Source organism: Phaethon aethereus (assembly GCF_964289735.1).
Source record: "Phaethon aethereus genome assembly, chromosome: 12".
Classification (NCBI taxonomy): Eukaryota; Metazoa; Chordata; class Aves; order Phaethontiformes; family Phaethontidae; genus Phaethon; species Phaethon aethereus.
In genome coordinates, this window is record NC_138588.1 from 19870079 (window position 1) to 19893078 (window position 23000).

The following is a 23000-nucleotide window of genomic DNA, read 5'->3' on the forward strand; positions in this document are numbered from 1 at the left end:
CAGGTTTCAGATTTAAAATCTGGCATATAACTGGATTGGCTAGAAGGGCTCCTCTGCACCTCACTTTTCACCTATTAAAAACAGGCCAAGAAACAGGCAGAGAAGAGAATGCAACAGAATTACCGATTTTCTTCTACAGAAAGGTTCAAAGGTTTGATGAATGTCCAGATGGTGCCCAGCTTGGTGATTCAGTGCCACACTCCCCAGCAGTTGTCTAGCTAGGTTAAGTCAGTCTCAAGCTATACAACTTAAATTTACAGATTTTTTTGCTTTTTGGCTAGGACAGACATCCAAGAACACCTGTGTTTGAACGCTTGTGTATTTGCCAAATTGTACTAATCTACAAGGAGAAATAGAAACAGATGGGCTGGCTAGCAGATAAGCATTATTACTGGAGTAAAAGCTTGTCTGCTAGAAAATCAGATTTACAAAACTGAGTAAGAGAAATAGTGCCTTATAAGACACAGCTTAACTGTTTGTTCCCATTTACAATCACAAGAGAGGCACACTACATAAACCGAATCATTGCTATGAATAAAGTGTTTTTCCAACCTTTCTTCATATGTCATTTTTTCCTCTTATTCTTGTTTCTCTCTACTGCATGTTTTCCAGTGCTACAAATCTTTTTTCAATGGTTATGGCCAAAACTGGACAGTCTATTCGTACCGAGGTCCCAACAATGCTGACCGGAATGGAATTCTTCCATTTCACATATGATGCTGAGGTTAATGCATCCTAGAACTGTATTTCCCTTTTTTTGCAAGGGCATTGGGGTGGGTTTGTAGGTTTTGTTTGTTAAAATTATGCTCATGTTGCTTAGATCAACTAATGCCCTGTCCCATTTTTTCTGTTACATTACATTCTGCACTTGCAAATTTTTTTCAGTTCTTAGTACATGACTCTGAATTTCCTGTTGCTGATTTTGCATCTAAAAATTTCTCAAATATATTGAGCACTGTTGAAAAAACTAGTCTTGATCTTCATAGTGTCTGCAACCCTCTTCACCTCAATGTTTCTTACAAATTTTCTAAGGATGTTCAACAGTACCTTAGTCAAGAGGTTAGCACAATTATACAGATAGAAAAGGACTAATATGTACAGGAATATATAAACGGCTTTACCAAAATAAAGATATGTTGCATATGTTTCTTACCCACAAGAGCAGCTACTCAAAGGAAGAGATTTACTTTTAACAAATCCATAGTGGCTGTCTCTAAGCATGTATTATGTTCAGGCATTTATGAACTGATTGTCTACCAGCATGTTCTCGCATCTTTCCATACATCAGAGTTGTGTCCTGAAGTTATACATGCTGGTCTAATTTCTACATTCACCTTAATAAAAGTGGGGCATGTTTTCAAAGCCCCGACACATACCTACCAACAAAATCAGTAACAACTCCAAAAATTTGTCAGCTGTCCTATAAGTACTTTAGATGATGTTTTGAGTCAGTGATAACATAAATATGTCTATATTACCCAACATTCTTTAACATGTTCTTGCCCTGAGCCCATGAGTGAATCCTCTTAGTTGTGTTAAGCACTTCTCAAAATTAACCAACTTGAACAAAGACTTAAGACTGTATCCTGGTGATAAACAGCTATCATTCACCAACAATGATCCATGATTTCTATTTTTCTCTTGCATGCTTGCCTCTGCTGCATTCTAACTTAATTTTTTTCCTGGATCCATTTTCATTATTCTGTGTTTGTTTCTTCTTCACCTTAAACTCAAATTCTACTATTTCCTGATAATATGTAAATTATCTACACCCAGATTATCAATCAAGAGAATGTGTCTTCGACTCCTTTGACTGCAGCCTGCGTTTATGTTGACTTAAGCTGATGCTGGTACCAGTGTCTTACACACTAAAGTTAGACTAAGCAAATCTAACAACTTACTGGTACCGAAATGCTATGTCTTGCTCTCCTCCCCTCATTTTCAGTTGCATTTGCGCGCTCCGGCTCTTGTGCCAGCTTTGGTACTCATCTGATCCTTTGGAGAGCTGATTCAGCTCATTAAACCAGCAGAAAATAGATTTTTTTGTTGTTGTTGTTTGGGCTTTTTGATGGGCTACTTTTCCTGTAGGGACAGATAAAAACACTTAGCCCATTTCACCTAATTGCAATCTCATGCTGGTTTACATCAGTTTACATTGATCTAAATTGGAGCAGCCCTATTCATCCCTTCATCCCCACCTACACAATTGTGCCCCTTCCCTTTTGTCCTCTCTAACACTCATGCAAATGGATGGTTGAGCCAGCCAGGGCAGCTGACTTCAGCCAAAAAGGTATTCATTTCCCCGCGCCCCCCCCCCCTCCAGGTTACTCCTTGCTGGATTGTCTCACTGAACCCCCCAGCTGCACAAGAAATGCAGTTCAGCCTAAATAGAACTGGACCTGCACTTCCTTCATATCACACCTGAGAGTATTCTGCAGTGCATAAAGAAACACTGAACAGTACTTCCCTCTTAACTGAGGTGGAGACACGTTAAATCAGTAAGTGCTAATTAACAAGGGTGTCATAACCCATTTTATTCCCACCCAGTAAAACTTTATCTCAGACATGCAGAAATACCTCGATTCTACTCTATTCCTTAGACAGCAATTGCCATTCAACAGTTTATATACAGTAGACAAATTGTATTGATGTATTTTTATCTGCCATATCATAAACTCATTATGTATACAGGTTCCAAATAAGCAGAAACATCACACTGTAAGGATAAGGCAGAAGAGGAAAGATAATTATTCCAAGTGACTATTCCTTCTCCCATGATTTTAGGCCTTTACTACTCCCATGATTTTCTCCTTCTAAGCATTTTACATCAAACATTAATATTCAGCCTTGTATACTGTACTTTTCAAACAGAGCATCCACTAAACTAATCTCTTACCCCAAGAACATCTATTTTTCACAATCGTATTCTAAGGTTGCACTGTTTCTCGTAAGTATTTTTGTACCCTATCTGTATCAAAAAGAGCAAAACCGAAGTCACACAGGCAATGGCTCCCTTATCTCCCATACAGCCCATAAGCAGAAAAGTTTTCTTTAGCCTAACATAAATAATGGAATTGAGTCTAAGTGCATGCTTTGTTCTCTTCTCAGGAAATAGATGGCTTCCTTACAAGTTACAAAATTAAAAAAATGTATTATTAGGCTTTCATGGTACTCAGGCTGAGGTCCATTACATATTTCTTATTGCAAGAAGCTACACTTCTATTTCACAATGAATTATAACAGTTTTGGGTGTCATTATCGGCATCACTCATGCCCTTTTATGCTCCTCATGAGAGAAAAGCAAACCAAAACAAAATTCTTAATTTACATTTTTATGCTTTTTAGATTTTTAGTAAGTACTGTTTCTCTATCAGTTTTTTTAACTTAAAAACTATCTGCCACATTCAACACACTGCTGTTCTTTAATTGTTCAATTTAAATGACCAGGTGTACCAGGTGACAATAACACCTCTCAGAGATACCATAAGCCTCAAAAAAATATTCAGAACAGCTTTTTTCACTGCCATAAAACATAAAAGCTACAACTAAGATCAGTTTTAGCATGCCACATGTAAAAATAGTTCAAATTATCCTCACCAGGAAGAGCTTGCAAACTAAACAGACAAAGGAAATATTATCGTCATACTTAAAAGGCACAAAAAAATTAAGTGTAGGTAACAGACAAATTATAGTGGCAATTTGTCAAAGGTGCTCACTGGTTTACATAGACTAGTGACAGAGTAAGAAAGTAAACAGCAGCTTCCAATTCCCCAGTCCCTATCCCACCCATAGTCCCCATGTCAAACTTTCTTAGAAAAGCATCCTCCTGCTCTTGAACAGCAGGAGAATCTTTTCCACAACTCACTGCCGTTTCCTTTATCATGAAGTGCTATGAATTACAGTGACCTCCTCTACTCTGCCACACTGGCCATGCAAGGCAAAAAAATTTACAAATCGTCTGCCTGCAAATGTAGTTTCAAATTACACAGTTTTGAAAGAGATACATGTATTGTTCTGTCCAGCACTGTGGAATTTGTAGTACTGTGCAACCTGCCTAAATCAAAGAGGAGATAAAGATCCATTTCTATTCAGATATTCCTTTTTGCTGCCAACAGTCCTGCAGGACAACAGAACGCTTTTATGTACTGAAATAAATTGTGACCTGTTTTTACTATTACCACAGGTCCTGTGTGCATACAGTCTCAGGTTTTGGGTATACACCAAAAATCAACCCCCCAGCATACTCTTATATAAAACAGATTTGCACATCCAAATCATTTATTGTTGGGATTTTTAGAGTGTTCTGAAAAACTGCCTTCAGCGCCCTGATATCAAACTTCAACTTACTTTTGATCTCGGTCTCACGTGTCAAGAAAAACTGAAGAATGCATGTGAAAGTTTTATGACAATTGCATACAGAAAACTCTCTTCATTTCAGCCAGTTTTTATCTGCTTGTCAAAGCCACACATTGCAAATTCATCCTTTACAAGTATTTGGGTTTTTATCCACTGCAACCCAGAAAAAGAGAACAGAACTTGCTGACTCTTCGTTTCATAGCCAGATTTTGCAATACTGTAAATTCCCGTTTGCCTACCATACAATGACATTTTCTAATTTCATTACTTTAGAATATCTTTTCTTGAAATCTGCGGTGTATTTTTCAAAGTCCACTTTCTGTATTTTCTCAGTTGCACATGTTGGTTCAAATTTACAGCTTAGAAATGTTGTTTGCCAGATTTAAAAAGTTTGTCTATTCAGATTCAGCAGTTTCCTAATTACAAGTTCTGTGGAGATGTTTGATTCCTTATTTCCTTTCTCTCATGAGCATTTTACAGTTCTGAGTTCATTCTCTCTCCACTAATGTTACAGCCTTGCTATAAAATTGGTCACATTTTGTGTCATATTCTTTAAATTGAGCCTGTACAGCACATGCTTTAGGCTTCCTATTTGTTCACAAATTTTTCTCTAGAACTATTTTAGGTGCATAAGTACTAAAATCAGTCACTTTTCTTCTCGCAGTGGAAATCATTGATTCTTTCAGGCCCATTTCAATATTTCCTTAGACATTATACCAAAGAAGAAAAAGAAATTACTCCCCTAAGAACAAGATGACATAGTAGCACAGTTTACAAATTACTTCCCCTGGAAGGGTCCAAATTCTCCCATTAGATCAGATATTCAAAGCAACAAAGAGAACCTTAACTTACATAAAATGTAAAATCCTTAATTCATACTTATTTCCCTCATAGAAGCACAGTACAAAGAGAAGCAATTGTTTATAAAGCTTTTAACAATTTTAAGGGGGACTGTAGAAATATAAAGCAATTTTTTCAGTTTATCCAATCCAAACAAATTTATTTCAGAAGTTGTGTATCAAGGTAGCCCTGAGAAACAGAAGAACAATATTTGTTGATTTTTAAGAGACTTAGAAGGTGGCTAAAGGTCTGTTTTACACAGAAGTTACACTACACCATTAGTGATTTTTGTTTTTTCTGGCTATATAATGTATGTATCTGAGATTTGGTGGCTACACAGGGACATCTTTTATTTCGTATCCAACTGCTGGAACTAATGGTGGTACAGGAATATCACTGAATCAATTCTGATGTCTAAACCACAAAGTCTGTTATTTTGGACTCACAGCTGCTTTTCTGAATGAATTGTGATGACAAATTCTGTTATTGCCAAAGTCGGTGTTTTCAAGCAGAACTAACCACACTGCAGCCCTGACAGGACACACAATGACCTTTCATTTTCACTTACACGGCACAACTTTTTGTAGGGTACCACAAACACAGAATGACGCCTCTTCGTAGCTAACGATTATGCGTCATTCCTAGAGGTTCATAGCTGAGGAATGCTTTGCTAAAGAAGTTACATTCATGTTATAGTAATTCACTTTCGCAACGCATTGATTTGCTTTGAGGGCACCAGTATCTCTGTTGGAGGCAGCCTGCATTAAACTTAGCTTATCTTTGGGCCACCCACTCACCGCACACTTTGACTCATTCAGTCACACCATCACATACGAAAATGTACTCCAACAAGGTGACTAAATTTAAAACCATAACAACTATGTAAGAAGGACCTGGACCAAATTAAATCCTGGCTTAGGTGCTCGTATTGCAATGTTCGTACTGCAAACAGTGGTCTCAGGTGTTGCGCACTGCTGAGGAGCGAGTGCATTACGTTTCGATGACTAATGAGAACAAGGTATGCAAGAAATTAGCTGAAATACCACCTCTATTTTCTCAGCAAAAAATAACGCAACCCACTCAAAGCCATGCCATTAGTTTTTGCTTTTGACCATCACTGAACATCAGTCTTACTAAGGTTTACAGCAACAGAGCAAAGGCAAAGAACATTTCTCTCAGAGACCATGTCTATTTTTTATCTTGAAGCACTTCCCAATGTTTATGAAAACAAAGGCTTCTTATGTCTAAGAAGCTATTCAAATATGAGAATCCTGAAGCATTATGAGCTCCTAGGTCTAGATACACACCACAGATTTATTCTCACTCCCTAATGGGGCAAAAATCCTCAAAAAAACCACAGGTGTATTGACAGGACAGGATCTATGTCATACTTTTACAGATCCTTAATCTGAACGGTTAGAAGATCAAGAATCCATGGCAGGATCCAGGGCAAGAAGTCAGCATATATATAGGCAGAAATTACTTCAGTTTGGCTCAGTCCACCACTACCAGAAAAGATCAGGTCCCTTCTATTTCAAACAGCGATCCCAGTCTTCATGACTTTCTGTAGGGAAAGTTTGTACAGAAACAAACATTCTCAGCACTCTGCAGTATGAGTTCCAGCAGCCTTCCCTATACTTAAGTTCATAACAAAACCTGTACTGACTAAAGGATGTGCCCTCATTAGTATAACCAAGCAGAAAAGTGGCAAATTCCTTTCATAAATAAATCACTGGCTCTCAGCTGCTCAATGACTTATCCCTAGAAAAGCCTATGATATTGACATTAAGCTAATCACCATTTGTTTCCTTATACACATTTACAGATCTTAAGTGTATCTTGAGTCCAATCCGACAATCACTCATGCATGCAAAATAACTGGCTTTTATTTGGTTCCTTCAGAAGTCAGAAAAAAGATTTAGTCCCTTCCATACAAATCACAAAGGAAAAACTTAAGACAATTTACTTACCTAAGGATTTCTTTCCGAGTGAAGAACGTGCAATCCTGTTAAAAAAACAAAATGTGTTATTGTACTATAGAAATATTGAAAACAACTGCAAAGAATTACTTTTCAACCTTTTAGAAGGAAACTCAGGTCTGGCAGAAAAACATTAAAGACGCCATTTGTGTACCATCTGCTTTTGACTCAGAAAGAAATATATGTTATAAAATACCTGAAATACCCTAAGGGCAGAGATATCAGTAAAAAAAAAAAAAAATACTGCTAGTGTGAAACTTCAGGAGAAAAAAAAACAGCTTGCTGAAATACTTCTCCACTGTGGAATGACCAGATGAGAAACAAGATTAAATCAAAAAAGGTACAGGCCAAAATCATTCAATAAATGGATCTAAAAGCTATAAATAACAAATAGATGAAGAAAACCATCTTCTAACTTGGAGTACTCCTCTATTACAGACAACTGATTTAATAATAAAAGTCATGTACTTATTCATTAGTTATTAAGTTTTTGCTAACAATTACTTTGCACCGTGGTCACTTTGGCGAAGGCTGCAAACTCCTCTGTGTTAGGAACACAGATAAAAGCACAGCCCCTGCTCCAAACAGCAGGCAAACTATTCTGCTATCCCTGTGGTATCACAGAATTTGAAATAACTTACTAGAATGGGAAGTAGAGCTAGCTGAACATGAAAGAAGATTTTGCAAGCATTCACTTGCGTTCTGAATGGCTCTGTGGTGGCACTGCATTTACGCTAGTTTAATTCCCTCTTTATGAACATGCGCGTTTTTCTAGAAGAATTCACACACTTCACAAAAGAACCACAATATGAGTAGTGAAATAGTTTGCATTTCACTTATTTCTACATCAGTCACAAAACAAGTTATATTTTCAGGTGCTGTGAGGAACCATAATAATCAGTCCCATTCCATTAACAGAAATATCCCCTAATCCCCACTATCTTATCCAATTACACATTTAGAGAAAATTCTGCCCTGCATTCAAAACTAGAAACACTCGGGGCCATGAAATATTGGATGATCAGTTTAGAACATTGTTCAGGTCATTAATTCAGAGAATATGCATCTTCTTGTCTTAGAGCTAGTGGCTGAGGGTATATACACAGTGAACAATCAAACCACAAAATCCTTCCTGCTTATCCACCTCTCTCACAGGCCCATGTGATATGGCAAGGCATTTGTCTAAGATCTCAGCTCTTAGTAGTCTTCCTCCTTTAATGTAAACACATTTAAAATAGATCATATTTTTATATCAGCTAGTGACACGATAGCAACATCAGACTTGGTAAGTCATACCTAAGAGTACGTACGACTAGCACAACTCCCCCAGTCCTGCTCTTCAGTGAACTAGTGAAAATGCATTTCTTTCCCAAGCTAAGAATCATTCTGGCTAAATGCCTGCTTCCTCCAAGGAGGGGCAAAGCAAACGCTCACAGCTAGCTCAAGCAGTCAAACAGCTTGTCTCGGGTAACCAGGTTCGCTATCAGTCCTGCATGGTATCAATTATTGAGCTTGCTTGCTCTCCTCCATATAAAGTGGCAGGAACAGCAGCTCTTCCTTTAGTGTATTGTGTAGCAGAATAGTGTTACAAGGCGCAATAGGAAGGACCTTGTGAGCTGCTGACACTGATGTCACATCGTCTGGAACTGCACAAAGTGAAATAGGAGCCAGCTGGTTAAGTCTTCATTAATTCCAGCACATTCAACACTTACGGTCAAACTGCCACTTACAGGATGCTTCATTTACTAGCAAAAGGCAGGTGCAATCGCACATACAACTGTAACACCCTCAGCAGCAATCATCCCATAATTAATAGGCTTGAGAAAACAGCAGATACTATAACTTAACTAGAAAGCCACCAGGAATTGATATGCAAATGGCAATAAAGGTGAAAAAGAAAAATTAACCTTTACCTTCCAGAAATAATGCAAAAATTACAGTGGCAGACACATTAAGAGGTCAGGTCAAACTTTTTTCATTGAAGGTCCAAATAATAATGACTATTTTTTTAATGTGAGTCACCTCACATCTTTGACAAACAGTATTGTCTGCCTTTTTTTTAATCAAACAAAATTTTTACTAATATAATCTAAAAGTCACTGATATTGAAAACCTTTATTATAAAAGTAGTTGCAAATATCTGCTTGACTACTCTTACCAACAGCAGTATTCCAATCATGCCTGCCATTACACGGAATTGTGTGTCAGGCACAAAGGGTGTCAAAAAAATTTACAGTGTTTCACAGACCACTTGCAGAGATCTTAAAGCTACTCACGGTCAGAGCACCACAAATTAATTGTGACCTGGCCGATACTTTTGATCCACAGCAAGATCATACACACCACTTAAGAAATGCTTTACCATTAAGAAGCCTGCCTGGTCTCAAATGGCAAATGTAAAAGCCATGGCTTCCAGCTCTCTCAAACGGAAGTCCAGCCACCTCTCTATTGTTTCTCTCAGCTGCTTATTTCTGCCTCTTCCTTTATTTGGACTTCACACCGATGAGTAGCATAACTGCATCAGAGAACTCTCAAGAAAGGGACTAATGTGTTTGGAAACTAACCCAGCAAAAATGGATTCATTTCCAGCTTGGATCACTTCCTTTTAGTGGCTTAGAATATAGCATCGGTAGTGCTGGTACAAGAGAGGAAGCTAAAACAAGTATCTATTGACGGCAGGAAAGAGGTGCAGGACTGCCTTTTTCTTTTTTTTTTGAAAGCACAGCCCTGAGTTGGGTTAAAGTCACAATGGACCAGGGTCTAAGTAACATAATTACATTTTTATAGTTGCTGGAACTCCAGCAACTTAATTCCAATTTAATTAAAGACCTTTGGCCAGAGAAACATGGAGGTGAATCATCCAGTTTTCTTCTGGCTACTTCATTCATACAGAAAATGCACAATGATGGACAATAAACAGTAAACCAAAATGTTACATCAACTCACTCACAAGGAAAAGTGAAGTGTGTCCTGGAAAGCCTTTGCCATTTATGCATATGATTTAGGTTATTTAGAATAGAGGCTTGGCCTTGAAAGGTCACCTACTCCAGCCCCTAAGAAAATATATGCTCCTTTTCTAAGATCAACTGTCCCACTCGGTCTGTCCTTGTGCCCTTAATAATCAAGTTAATTAGAAGTCTGACAAAGGATCACTGATGTTTTTTTGGAGGGAAGATACCACTTAAACCTGCAATTATCCGCTTAGCTTCCTTATGTCTAGAAAAGTGAATAAAAGAAAGCAAACAAAATATCCCATTGATTTAGATAGGATCATTATCTTGCACAATGGGACTTGGTTCTCAAATTTAGCATTTGGGTGGCTTAACTGGTTCTTAAAATGTTTTGCAGAGAAAAAGAGTCAGCCAGCTGATGTATTTAGGTTCCATGGGTGGCTCTGCTCTCGGCTGGTAGCGTGACTTTCTGCAAGGTGCTCAACGTTGCTTGTGAAGTAGGGTTAATGGTCTCTGCTCTTAAAATTTACTTTACGGAAGAGCAGAATGTACAGGCTGTCAGAATTTTATTCTTTAATTTCCTATGTCAGGTGAATGCAGGCTTAGGATAAAACAGGAACAGACTGAAATATGGCAGTCCACTACCTTTTTCCACTAGTCTGTAAGACAAACTCCTACACTGACTTGAAGAAAAAAATAGGAACAGAGATAACTGTGCTGAGAATGCTGATACTGAACTTTATGTAAAGTGTACATACAGTGTGTAACATGAGGTATGGCTCCACAATCAGAACACATGTAATTTGTTCTGTTGGATGTATTGCCAATACCAGAGCACAGCATGCAGTTTATGAATGGCAGAGTCCATTGAATAACAGATTATCACTTACCACTTTCAGAAGCAAGTATCACTGTCCATAAAGCACAGATTTAAAATGAAACTAATTCCACATAGATAAGCAAAACACTTCTCTACAGGAAAGAGGAAAAACTAGAGAAAGGAAGAACAGAATGAAAGAATAGCAATGCTTGAGTATGCAAAGCTGCTGTGAAACAATATTTCTTAAACCCATTGAATGCATATTTCTCCTCTAAAACAATACATATATAATTCTGCTTTTTATACATGTATTTTCATAAAGGCAGGTTTATTCTGATCTTGCAACAGCTCCACTGGAAAGCTTTTTAAATAAGGAATGAATATAAAACAGTCTTAGCAATACAAAATCATTCCAAATTAGAAGAACAGCCTCAAACAAAAGCCAGCAAGCCACAGATAAAGTAAACCAATGACTAACAAGAATTTTTACAATATCCTCAAGGCAGGACAGATTAGATCCATAAAACTATCTTACTGAGCAGCTTTTTAAAATGAGACTCACTGAATGCTGCAACATTTGCAATATTAGTATTTCAAACAAATTATTTCAGAGGTTTCATTTTTTAAATCACAAATTATGCTTTGTACTGTGCCAAAAGTACACAATGTGTAAGAACATTTAATCAAAACACCACGTTCAAACATCACCCTATGAAGTAATCAGAAAGGTGCTGGATAGAAGCAAATGAAGTTTCCTATCAGATCTATTATTAATTCTATTCTGGAAACATTTTACAAATGCAATACTTTTATTCTAGTTGCCATACCACTAAGACTGGTGTAGAGTAGTGCAAGACTGAGTCAGCAAGATAGTTATCTATTTTCATCACTGTAAATATATAAAGAGTTACTAGAAGTCAATGAGACTAGCACCAGTCTTTTAAGTTGCATAGCTGTGCAAGTACTTGAGTGAATCCAGATTTAAATACTAAAGAAAAAAAATAGCCTGTCAGAGTCAGTATCTACATTAATAATAGTGTCAGTGTATGAACTTCTATCTTAAAAAATGCTGGTTGCATCACAATGTCAATGGAGATTTTAACGTCGAGGCTATCTTTAGTTGTCATCATATATATTTTAGAACTACAACCAGAACAACTGAAACATCCACTGAGTTTCAGGAGGAAATATCTGCAGCTGTAAGAACCAGTTTATGTATTTATACTGCAACATGGGAGCAAACACAGCTAGACATTAGCAAGGACTGAGTAAGAACCAAACTGTCAACAAATGCAGTTTGCTCAATCTATATACGAACCAAATAGAAAGGTGAAACCAGAATCTGACAAAAACCTTGTTCCATTATTATGCTACTTAAATTTGCACATTAACAACAACACTCTATCAAACTGAAAAGTACTTTTTACAGAAGACCCTGGAGAACCTGTAACGCATACACTTTTTGTATTCTTGCAAAGGGTTCATTTTCATCAAAGATCCTGATTAAGTCAAGCACAGCTTTTTAAATCAAAAGATAGCTCGATGACCTAGCTTCATTTGATAAATGGCACTTCTTGACAGATCATAATGTAATTTGTTTCATCTGGTTTTGCATAATTCTCATGAAATATAGTTGAATCCCACTTTGACTAGAATTTTAATAAATGGAAAAGTTAGCTCTGTAATAGAATTCTTGTGTAAAAGCAGCAAGTCATTATGTCATATTACTATCTTTTACTGCAATATTGCCTAGAAGACAGCCAGAATAAACATCAGTTTGTTTTGAAGCTGCATTAAATAATGTAAATAACCCCATTAATGAACAAATTAAAAAATGGCTTGCAAGAAAAACAGTAATATCTGATATAAAATATTTGTGCCCTATATTCTCTATTCTATTAGGAAAATAGTTAGAACCAAATTTGTATCAAACTGAGACCACTTACTCAAGTAACCCCAGAAAAGGCAATGAGATTGACTGAGCAGTGGAGCAGTTTGTCCATACCCCAAGCACAGCCTCTATGCATTCCCTGCTCAGTGTAATTGTTTCTCAGTGAGACATGCAGTGCACCGAGGCCAGTATACAGCTCTGATACCGCTTTATTGTATGCCTTCATTTTCCATCACTCTGAGCATCTTAATACAGCACTCCAAAAAAATCCTAAAATTCCTGTTCATTTTATTTTCTCGTTATGACACTTGACCTCCAAAATCTGTAAGCAACTTTTAAAAGTTTAATTTTAACACGCTCTTTGATTGCAATGAAATACATCTTTCTTGCTGATTAATACTTACTTTTTCCCTAACCAGACCTTGGTTAGGTTTTGCATTTTATGTAAAAAAAACCCAAACCCACCAACAAATAAAAAAAAATCCACAAAAAAGCCCCCAAACAGTCAAGTACTCTACGGGCATAAGAAAGAGAAATCCGCAGTAGAATTCCTTTTCTTACAAGGCTAACTTTTTAAATTAGGTGAATCTCAGTGAGGAAACCACCGTTTACAAAAGCCTAATTTCCAAAACATTTCACTAAGCTCATGAAAATTTAAAGAACTGCCAACCAGAACACTATCTTAATGACAGGTGATATGATAAGGTGTTAGGTGATTTGCAGCTTTCCAGTCTTTCTTTAGTTAATTTGCTTCTACCTATTCCAAGCATAAAAAGCATTAAGAGGTTTGATGTTACCAAGTCCTTTATGCATCTCTTTTGCAAACAGTTTCAAATGGTCACCCATCACCAGTCTTAATGAAGAGTATTTAAAACACTGGTCTATTAAAAACATTGAGGTCATCTTGTGGGTGATCAGATTTATAGTTATTTCATTTAAATGTAAAGGTTCTGCTAAAAAGTGACTCTTCAATATGACAGTTTATATGCAAAAAAATCATACATGGGCATTTCAGAAAGTTTTAAACAAATCAAATAAGGTTATTTTATTTCATTAATGTCATATTAATGATATGAGGTTCATGTATGCTAGCCCTTCAAGCAGGTGATTTTTCTGCAGCTTAATCTTTACCAAAAAAAATAAAAGCCTGAAAACTAACGCCACTTACATAGGGTTTTACCATACATTAAGCACATTAACTTCTCACTTTTCCATCTTGCTTTTACCTATCAGAAGTATCTCGTATGGAAAAGGGACTTAAAACATGATGTATAAAAAAAAAAAAAGATTTCACTACTAAAGCAGCATTCAGGTGCTGAAAGCTCAGAGCAATTTGTGTTAAAGACAAAAACGGTAAGTTACAACCATATAATACAATGGCCAGAAATATATTCAAATAAAGACATTTTAAGTCTAACCATGAGAGGAGTGAGGTTTTGAACAGTCTGCTAATAGGAACTGTGGGGAATTGACTCTTTTGCTTCTGCCATACTGACACTACGGACTCTGTAACCCTGGGTATTACTGTAAGTAGAGTACAGTACCAACTCATACAAATTCACAAGAGGTTGCCTAGCTCTCTTTTGGGAAAAAAAAAAAGGATTAATCAAAAATCCATTTTAAAAGCAATTTATGTGTTTATGTCTGGCTGTACACTGGTGTACAGACGTGCACAACTGACTGTTGCGAAGTGGACCTTGGTGCACAGTGTTTTACTTCGGTCCAGTGTTCAGAGGACCCGGCAACCCAACTGCTGTTTCAAGAAATTAAAAACCTGCCTTTTAAAAATTATGGAACCATTGCCCCATCCTCCCCTTTTCTGTTCTGAAGGAATTCCATAAATGAGAAAAGGCCAGACAAGACTGCAAACTCCAAGCCAAACAGCTCTGTCTGTATTACAGCTACTGCATAGTCCCCCAGAACGCAGTGTAGAGGCAAGAGCTCTCTGTGCAGACGGCTACAGCAGTAACCCCGGGACTTCTATGTTCAAAAGATCCAAGTGGTATGCAATAATTAATGGATCAGAGGCAAATCACTATCAAAATAAGGATTTTATCTGATTGTTCACAGCACAAGGCTAGTATTTCTTCATGACCAATTCTGGAGGTTAGTTATTGTCCTGAAACTTGTTATTTTATTGTATTTACCATACATAACAAGTACTATTACTAGTCAAAAATTATCTAGCACTATACTAATAAACTACAAGTTCGCCTGTAACAGAGAAATCCCATAGGCTGACTCAGTCCACTGGGTCTAACTCCTGCCAGGCTTTGAGATCAATTACCCAGCATTACGAAAGGCACGGGCTGCAAAAGCCATTAGAGAAAGGCAATTTCTACATGAAGAGTAGTGAATTAGGGATGACATTTCAGCTCTTGCATTTGCCAGTTTGTGTCAAGAAGATAACATTAATTACATTTGGATTTTGTTTTGTTTCGCTGCAGTTGGGCTCTGTTCTGTGTTCACCTCTGTTAATAGAAAGACATACACTGCTGTTGCACAGATCTTTGATTTCCCTCTTGCCTATTCAGCAGGGATCTAAAAAAGTCTTTTTGGATCTTAAGAGTACTAAGTGTAAGACCACTAACAGACTAATATATAACAGTAACAGACTGTCGGTGAGGGTGATATGTGTGACAAAGTGGGAATTAAAGCAGCTCCATTTTCACATTTCTACAATGACAAAAAAAGACTAGGAATGTAATAAGAACATGCCTTGTTTTCAGCATGGGATAACATTTTAAAGCATTTTGGCATATATCCCTAGGCTGACTCTGTGGCTAAATATCTACACTTGTGAAGAGTCCATGTTAGCAGTAACTTCAAAGAAAATTAGTATTTAAAATCATAGTTTCTACTTCAAGGGCTTGAGTCGAAGGTCCTGAAGGTAAAAAGAAAGTTAGTTACTTGTGTGTGCACTGGATTTGTCCCTTGGTTATCACGAGATAAACTAAATCTTTATCTCCTTTGCTGTTAATTCTGTCTGTTTATCGCTTCATGCAAGAGAGTGATGCAGTCAGCCCCGCCTGCATCTTGTAATAGTCAGCTGCCTCCTTCTTCAGCATACTTCTATTCAATATATTGTCTCCCTATTTTCAGAAACTTGTTCAAGATGCCCACTGTGCAGGCAGCTTCCTGGAATCCATTTCAGTAAGATTTGCAGTGTGCTGAGACATGACTGAAAACTGGAAATTATTATTTTGTTACCCTATTGAAAAGTCAGTTGATAGAATGTGAAGTAAATAAAGAAGTGCCAATAGGCTATCCCTGGACATAAAATACATACTACTTCTGTTAAGGTAAGAAACTGCCATCTAGGAGTGGATGCAAGCATAACGGTACCTGCTTTGGAATTACATTAAGTATATTTCTATGACTTATCCTTAGGAAAAGCGAAATTAGACAAGACTGCCCCCCCCACATTGACAGCAAAGGCATCAGGGAGAGAAGAAGATGTTATTGCTACACTTCCTTCTTTACTAAACACTCAATAGAAAGATTCTACTAAAAACTCCCATTGTCAAATGAGTCAGAGTCTTTATCCTGCTTCCTAGTCCAGACATCAAGGATTTGACTGCTTTCCATGGATACAGAAAAGGGAATTAAACTGAGTATATTCAACAACCCAGCCTTAGAATACTATTACAATTGCTGGAAGGAAGAGGCATGCAGGCTACAAAGGAAGTTTTCATTTACATTTGGAAAAAAACACTCCCCAACACAAAGAAAAACCACAAACATATTAAGTTTACTCCTTTCCTTCCCCTAATGCAAACAAAGACATCTTACCTGGTATGCATCTAGCTGTTCATCAGTAAATATCGTTTGCTTATTACCCATCTTAAATGATGAATTCTTCCCCTATGCAAATGCATCCCATTAGAAGTAGCTGGATTCCTCTGTATTGTAGGCATTTAGAGCACGTATACTCCGTGAACGTGCTGAAAAAATCCCAAAGCCTGCATTGAACTGGTTTTGACTGTATCTATCCAATGAGGAAGGATGCAGTACTGGGAAATCTTTGCACAGGCTCGACTTGAATGTCCCGGGGAGGAAAGCGTTAAAATCACAGGCAGGTGTCGCCCAGAAACACTGATGCCATTCTCCCCCGTTTCCAGCTGCTTTTCTAAGAGGCATACAGGGCTTTTATAACATTAAAACCGAGTAGCCAGTACTAGAAGAAATCGGCTCTCTACTGCCTCGGGGACTCACTCGCTTGTTCACTCTGCGACTTCAGGGTGCTCCTGCTCGGCACCTTCACGTTTTAGAGCAGCTTTGCGTCACTCGATGGCGCTCGGTAGCGCAGTCGTATTACACACACGCAGAGGGAGCGCAAATCTAGTAATTAGAAAAACGGATTAGCAGAGCAAACGTTTCTGCAGCTGGTCTCCCCCACAGGTAAAAGCTCATCCTAGTCAGCGCTTGCATCTGATCCGTACCATGCCGCCGATGTTAAATACAGCTGGATGAGGCTCAGAGTGTCCACAGCGTCCCCACATCATCACAGGTGCCGCGGGGGCTCCGCAGTAAACGCTTATGTCCACACAGTGGCTCCAACCAGCCCTGGCCATCCAGGATGCGAGTTCACTACCAGCGGTGCCAAAACCCCCAGGTATACCAGTGAATATTCCTTCTCACGTTAAATCAGTCTAAAAAAAAAGTCAGGAAGATTCAAGTCGTTTAATCAGACGGTAATCTGACTCTGCCTCAAGCAAGCACAGCTGTAAAGAAAAAAGTTAACACTGCCTAAAGCAAAGGTAGAAAGTACCACTAGAGGGCTCACAGTGTATTTTCAAGTAATACAACCTTATTTCCCTATTTCTGGGAAAATTAAAAAAAAGAGCATGTAAGAGATGCTCACAGACAAAATGAATACACTCAAACCAACCGATATTCTCTAACACCTGCAGAAGGATAAGCTCATATAACAAGAGTAGGAAGGAGGCTGAGTGAGAAAGGATGGGAACAGGGAGGAAAGACCATTATAATTCTATGGATAAGTTACTTTGGATTGCTCACTTCCCATTTGTGCACACAGGAACGGGAGAAGGTTTATAAATATTTAATAAAATTCCTACCTTCTTCACCTACAGCTCTGCCCATGGTCATTATTTCCTCAGCAAGTTATCACATTTAATAAAAACACCTGGAGAATTATCTTGTGCTTTTTCCTACAGCTTCTAATGAACCTAACCTGGTAACAGCATTGGATGATAACAGAAGTTCAATTTACCTTGGCATATAACAAGAAAGAACAAACATTTAACAATAATACTGAAAGTAAAGATATTGTATACATAATAAAACTGGATTCTACCAATAGAATATATTGCAGCACAGTTTCAAAATAAGAAAGAAGCAGCTATAATAATGACAATACAAACTCTGAATGACCTACCATCAGATCAAGAATGAACCAAGCGTCTATTCAAGTGTCAGACAGTTGAATCAACTGTGTGTTAAATGGCCAAACTGACCTCTGTGCTTTTAGCCAGTAGTGTTGTGGGGTTCTTTTCTTTTCCGCAAGGTACAATGGCATTGGATTGTTATGTTCAAAAAGATTCTCCACAGGCAAATCAGAAAGTAAAGAATAAAAAAAAACCCCAAAACCTGCAAAATATAGTATTTCTTTTTATTAAAAATTTCTTTTAACACACTTTTTGTGAAGCAGAAAACAACCCATAAGGGCCCCTTGAGATTAAGAACTTTGACAGTTCTGAAAGTTCTTACACATCCTCAACTCTGGATGAGCCTGACCATTGGCTTTACTGGTTATGCATGTAATTAAGCATGTTTCCTATCTATGACTTGGTGCTACTGAAATGCCAGAGCTAGCAGCTGTTCTCACTCAGACCAGACCAATGCACAGTCAACTGATTTGCATGAAATAGCTCACCTTTCACAGCCACCTAATTCAAGCTGCCTGCCTATGCAAATCACATTAAATATAAATGGCCAAATTATGTTTAATGTCATTATATGTTCTATGTTATGCTTATGTTCTATGTCATTATATTAGTGAACTGACACCAGGGGTGCATTGGGCTCCGTATCTTTTAATCTTGTGATTCTCTATACTTAACAGTATCACTACAGTGAAAAGACTGACCTCTCATTTCCTCATTTTTTACCTGCTTTTATCTTCCTGGCTATTTGGTCTCGCTGTATCCTAGATGATACACATATCAAATAGTCTCTAGCCTTAGAATCAAAATAAAAAGCAGAAGGCCTAAATGGAAAGCACCAACTAAATAAGACTTACTTGTGGTTACAAAGTAAGCCAGAGGGAGAGTTCCTGAGGTTCACAGACATATTCCTGTTTATGCCTTGGGGCCTGGCTTTCCACTCTGCCCCCTCCACTTTTCTCTTGCATATCAGAAATGTTTTGGTTTCACGCTAATGTAAAGAAATTACACAGAAAAACTGGTATGGATAAGAGTTCATTACTTTAAAAGAGTTAGAAGTTCTTCCTGTAAGAGAAAGACTGAACTTACCAAGGGAACAGTACCCGCTAAGTATATGGACAGAAAATAAACTGTTTCTTCAGTTGTTCTTTCCATACTCCGAAGAGTATTTTGATTATTAAATAAAATTAAAATGCGCAGATTTTTTAAAAGAGGATTCAAACACCGATTGTTGAGGGTTCCACTATACCAGCTAGTTCTTCTCAAGCATGCTATAGTGGTACTTATGTTTCACTGCATAACTATCTTGCTATACTAGCTGGGTAAAACTTAAGATGATACAATGCACAAACTCTTTTTGATTCCTCCTATCTGTTTGTATGTATCAACGATCAGATAATTTTCCAGTTTGCTCTTTTTCACTTCTTCTATCTGTATATATCAAAGATTAGTTTAACATGCCAGTTGGGCGTTAAGCAATACTTACTCCCAGCACAAGCTACTGCAACAAATCAATACTTTTCTATGTACACAGCCAGATCTGACCTTAATGTCACCAGTACCAACCTTTCAGCACACTTTACTGTATTTCAGTTTCTCTAAACTGTTTGCCAAACCAAGTGATTTTAAGTTGTTTAGTAACACATAGCACATATCTTGCAATCAGTTGCAAATAACATTTACTAAGTAGTATAAGTATATATACAATAGTCTTACACTGGCCATTATACCCAAGAACATGGTTAAGTAACCACAGTTCACCTGCTTTAAAAGTTTAATTCTTGGAGAAAAAAAATATATTATCAACCATGTACACCAGATTTAATATTTTATAGCAAGATGACTGTCAGCTGCAATAGCTTAACACCCATTTAAGGCTGCAATTTGACCCCAGCTGCAGGGACATGTTCCCACAGCCAGAGCTCAGGAAATGAGACAAATCATGCTAGCACCCCCGATCACCTTCAGTACACAGTCTCCTGCTCTGAACTGTTGCTAGCCATGGCTGCTAGACCAGGTGACTTTGCTCTGATTTATTAGTAGAGGTGTAAGTTTAATAACCTCTGACAGACAGGTCATACTACCTTAAATTGCCTCTGTAAATCATGCAGTGAGAATCTGACTGTGGTTGAAGTATGAAAGCTCTTATTCCTCAAAGGAAGATCAAGATACTTTGAACAGAGACCACTTTACCTGTTAAGGAGAGGATCCACACAGAGTTTTGACAATCAAGTTGCACATCTACTGCCTTCACTGCTCGAGTTGGTTTGCTACAACTTCGAGTTTTCATATATAGGCATAATCAAAAGTTATCCTTTTCGTTGGGGGAAAAAAAACCTGCAGGGTTTCATGCCCATCACACCAAGTATTCCAACAATCTCTCTCCCACACAGATTGATTCCTTGCAGATCAGCTCTTCATAAAGATCCACTCTGTTAGTAAAAAGAACAGCTTTGATCTAGAAGGGCTGCCTGTACATTTATTCTGTTGCTACTTTCTATGAGTTGTTAGGGCCCCCTTCTGCTGCAAGTGTAACTAACAATAATCACTAATTGCAACGATTACAAGGGAAGAGTTCTATTCTCCACTGTGGAAATTCCCCAAGTCTTTGGGGCTTGTTTTATTTACTTGAAAGCTATTCACAATCCTGTTTGCTCACAGGTAAATGAGGAATAATAATGTTCACCTACAGTAGATTCTGTGGAGATAAAATAATTAAAATGCTTGTAAGTCCCTTAAATGAAAAATGCTACAGAGCTACAAAACATTACCATTGTAATATGCTTCACCAACAGTCACAACTTGCCTCTTATTTAATAGTTATGGGAAACTATAATGAAAAAGTGAGCTGTAAATACACAGTTACAAAACAGAAGTCCTAAAATAAGTGAAAAATGATGGTTTGATGCTACTGCAGTAGATGGGAAAAATAGCTTTTCCAACACATGACCAATAAGATGCTTATATCCCACTAAATGTAAGTGCTAGCCTATAAGAAAATGCTTCATGGGACCGAATCCTGTCTTATGAATGAATAAATAGAACTTGAGAAAGATGCAATACTCACGGCCCTCAAACCAATGAAAGATGCTGACTATCTGACTAAATGCACTTGTTATAATGAGCAAGAATTTTCGGTAGAGGTTTTAATGCTAAAGAAAACAAACAGAAAGGAAAACCTTATGCCAAATTTGTTGGGTTTATGATCTTATCTTTCTAGCTTAATAAAATACACTATCTTGGAAGATGGAGATTTCTGACTGCATTTCATTAAACCTAATTTATCCATAATAAAAAAAAAAAGTCATTTTAACTTGATTTAAGATGGTTTGCAGAAGACAGTGCTTTACCTCAGGGACAAAATAATAATCCAAAATTAATCACTTCCTAGGCAGACTACATTTAATATAATGAATTTCCTCACAGGGAGTGTCAATATAGCGATCACTAGGGGAAACAAACTACTACTATCTCTCTATAGGCATCTCTTTCCTAGGCAAAATAACGACTAATGGTTTTATTACAGTGTTGTTTAGTCCTTCTCAGAACACGTCCAAACCAATCACTGTTAATGGCCTCTTATTGTAGTACTATTATGGTAGCACCTATAAGACACAGATCAGAAACCTGTTGTAATAGCTGTTGAAAAAATACGTAAAGAAGAATTTCTCCCCTCCCCTAAATTTACAATCAAAGTGTAAACCCAGACGTACATGCAGATACAGTCACAAAACACAAGAAAACATGAATATACTAATCAGCACATACTCAACTTCACACTCATGGAGTCCTTTGGTAAGCATCATGGCAAAAACCACAACAAATATAAAGAAAGAAGTTACACAGATGTCTACATCTCATGGGAAGTTGTACAGTAAAAACATTAAAAATTCAGCTAGTACGTCCTAGAAACATCATAGGTCAATCCGAGATGGCAGCAAGCCTCAATTTACAAAAGGAGAGGGGGAAAAAAAGTAGAGAACAGGACATAGAAGCTGTGGAAAGTAAAGATGGCACAACAAAAGAGCTGATATGTACAAAGTATGATCAAGCTTTGAACCAAGAAAATTACTTTGCAGAAACATTTAGAACAGATGTCTGCAGGGCCAATTTGGATTTTGAAGACTAACATGAAAAAACAGTAGTTACCAGAAGAAAATCAGTATCAAGAAAATTCTGCACACCTGCCATCACAGACAACATCTGAGAGACTATTCTCAGTTCAAAGCATTATCAAAAATAAAACATACACACAGTAGGCTGTTTCAAGAGAGGAAAAATTGTGAGTACCTCTGGTGCCCTGTCATGGAAAACAAAAAAAAGGGCAAGTGATCCTCAGAAAATAGGGACTACTAATGCTGTGCAATTCTAAGAATTTCTACTTACTCACGCTTTCAAGACAAGAGCAAAGTGAACACACAGTCTTAGTCCCGAGTTTTCAAGCCCATACGGGACAGAGGTAAGTAAATGGAAAGGCCGCAAAAACTGGCACCAAATTATACTGAGATAGAACTTTTTATGTCGCCAAAAAAAGTATAAGAAATGAAAGAAAAAAAAGTTGTCTTTTGAGTTTAAACATTCAGGATATATTAGACTCATATTTTACATCACTCTTTGCAACTACTGACTTTAGAAATTCAGTCTTGATTTTGTATCAAAGCTGAGAGTTTAATTTATTCCTGAACTGTTTGAATTGACAGTGAAACAGTCAACATAAACTGACCGAACACAATTGGCAGCGATAGCAACACTGTT

The 23000-nt window shown here is 37.5% G+C and overlaps 1 protein-coding gene across 1 annotated transcript in view; it reads right to left on the minus strand.

The window, feature by feature from the left end:
* Positions 1 to 23000, minus strand: part of ACSBG1 (acyl-CoA synthetase bubblegum family member 1) — a gene marked incomplete at both ends in the record, with an annotated part of 109697 nt that overhangs the window by 34925 nt on the left and 51772 nt on the right. Inside the window, 2 exons of the mRNA XM_082005082.1 lie at positions 7167 to 7201; positions 16630 to 16701. Coding sequence (XP_081861208.1) covers positions 7167 to 7201; positions 16630 to 16701 — 107 coding nt within the window. The remainder of the gene's footprint in view (positions 1 to 7166; positions 7202 to 16629; positions 16702 to 23000) is intronic.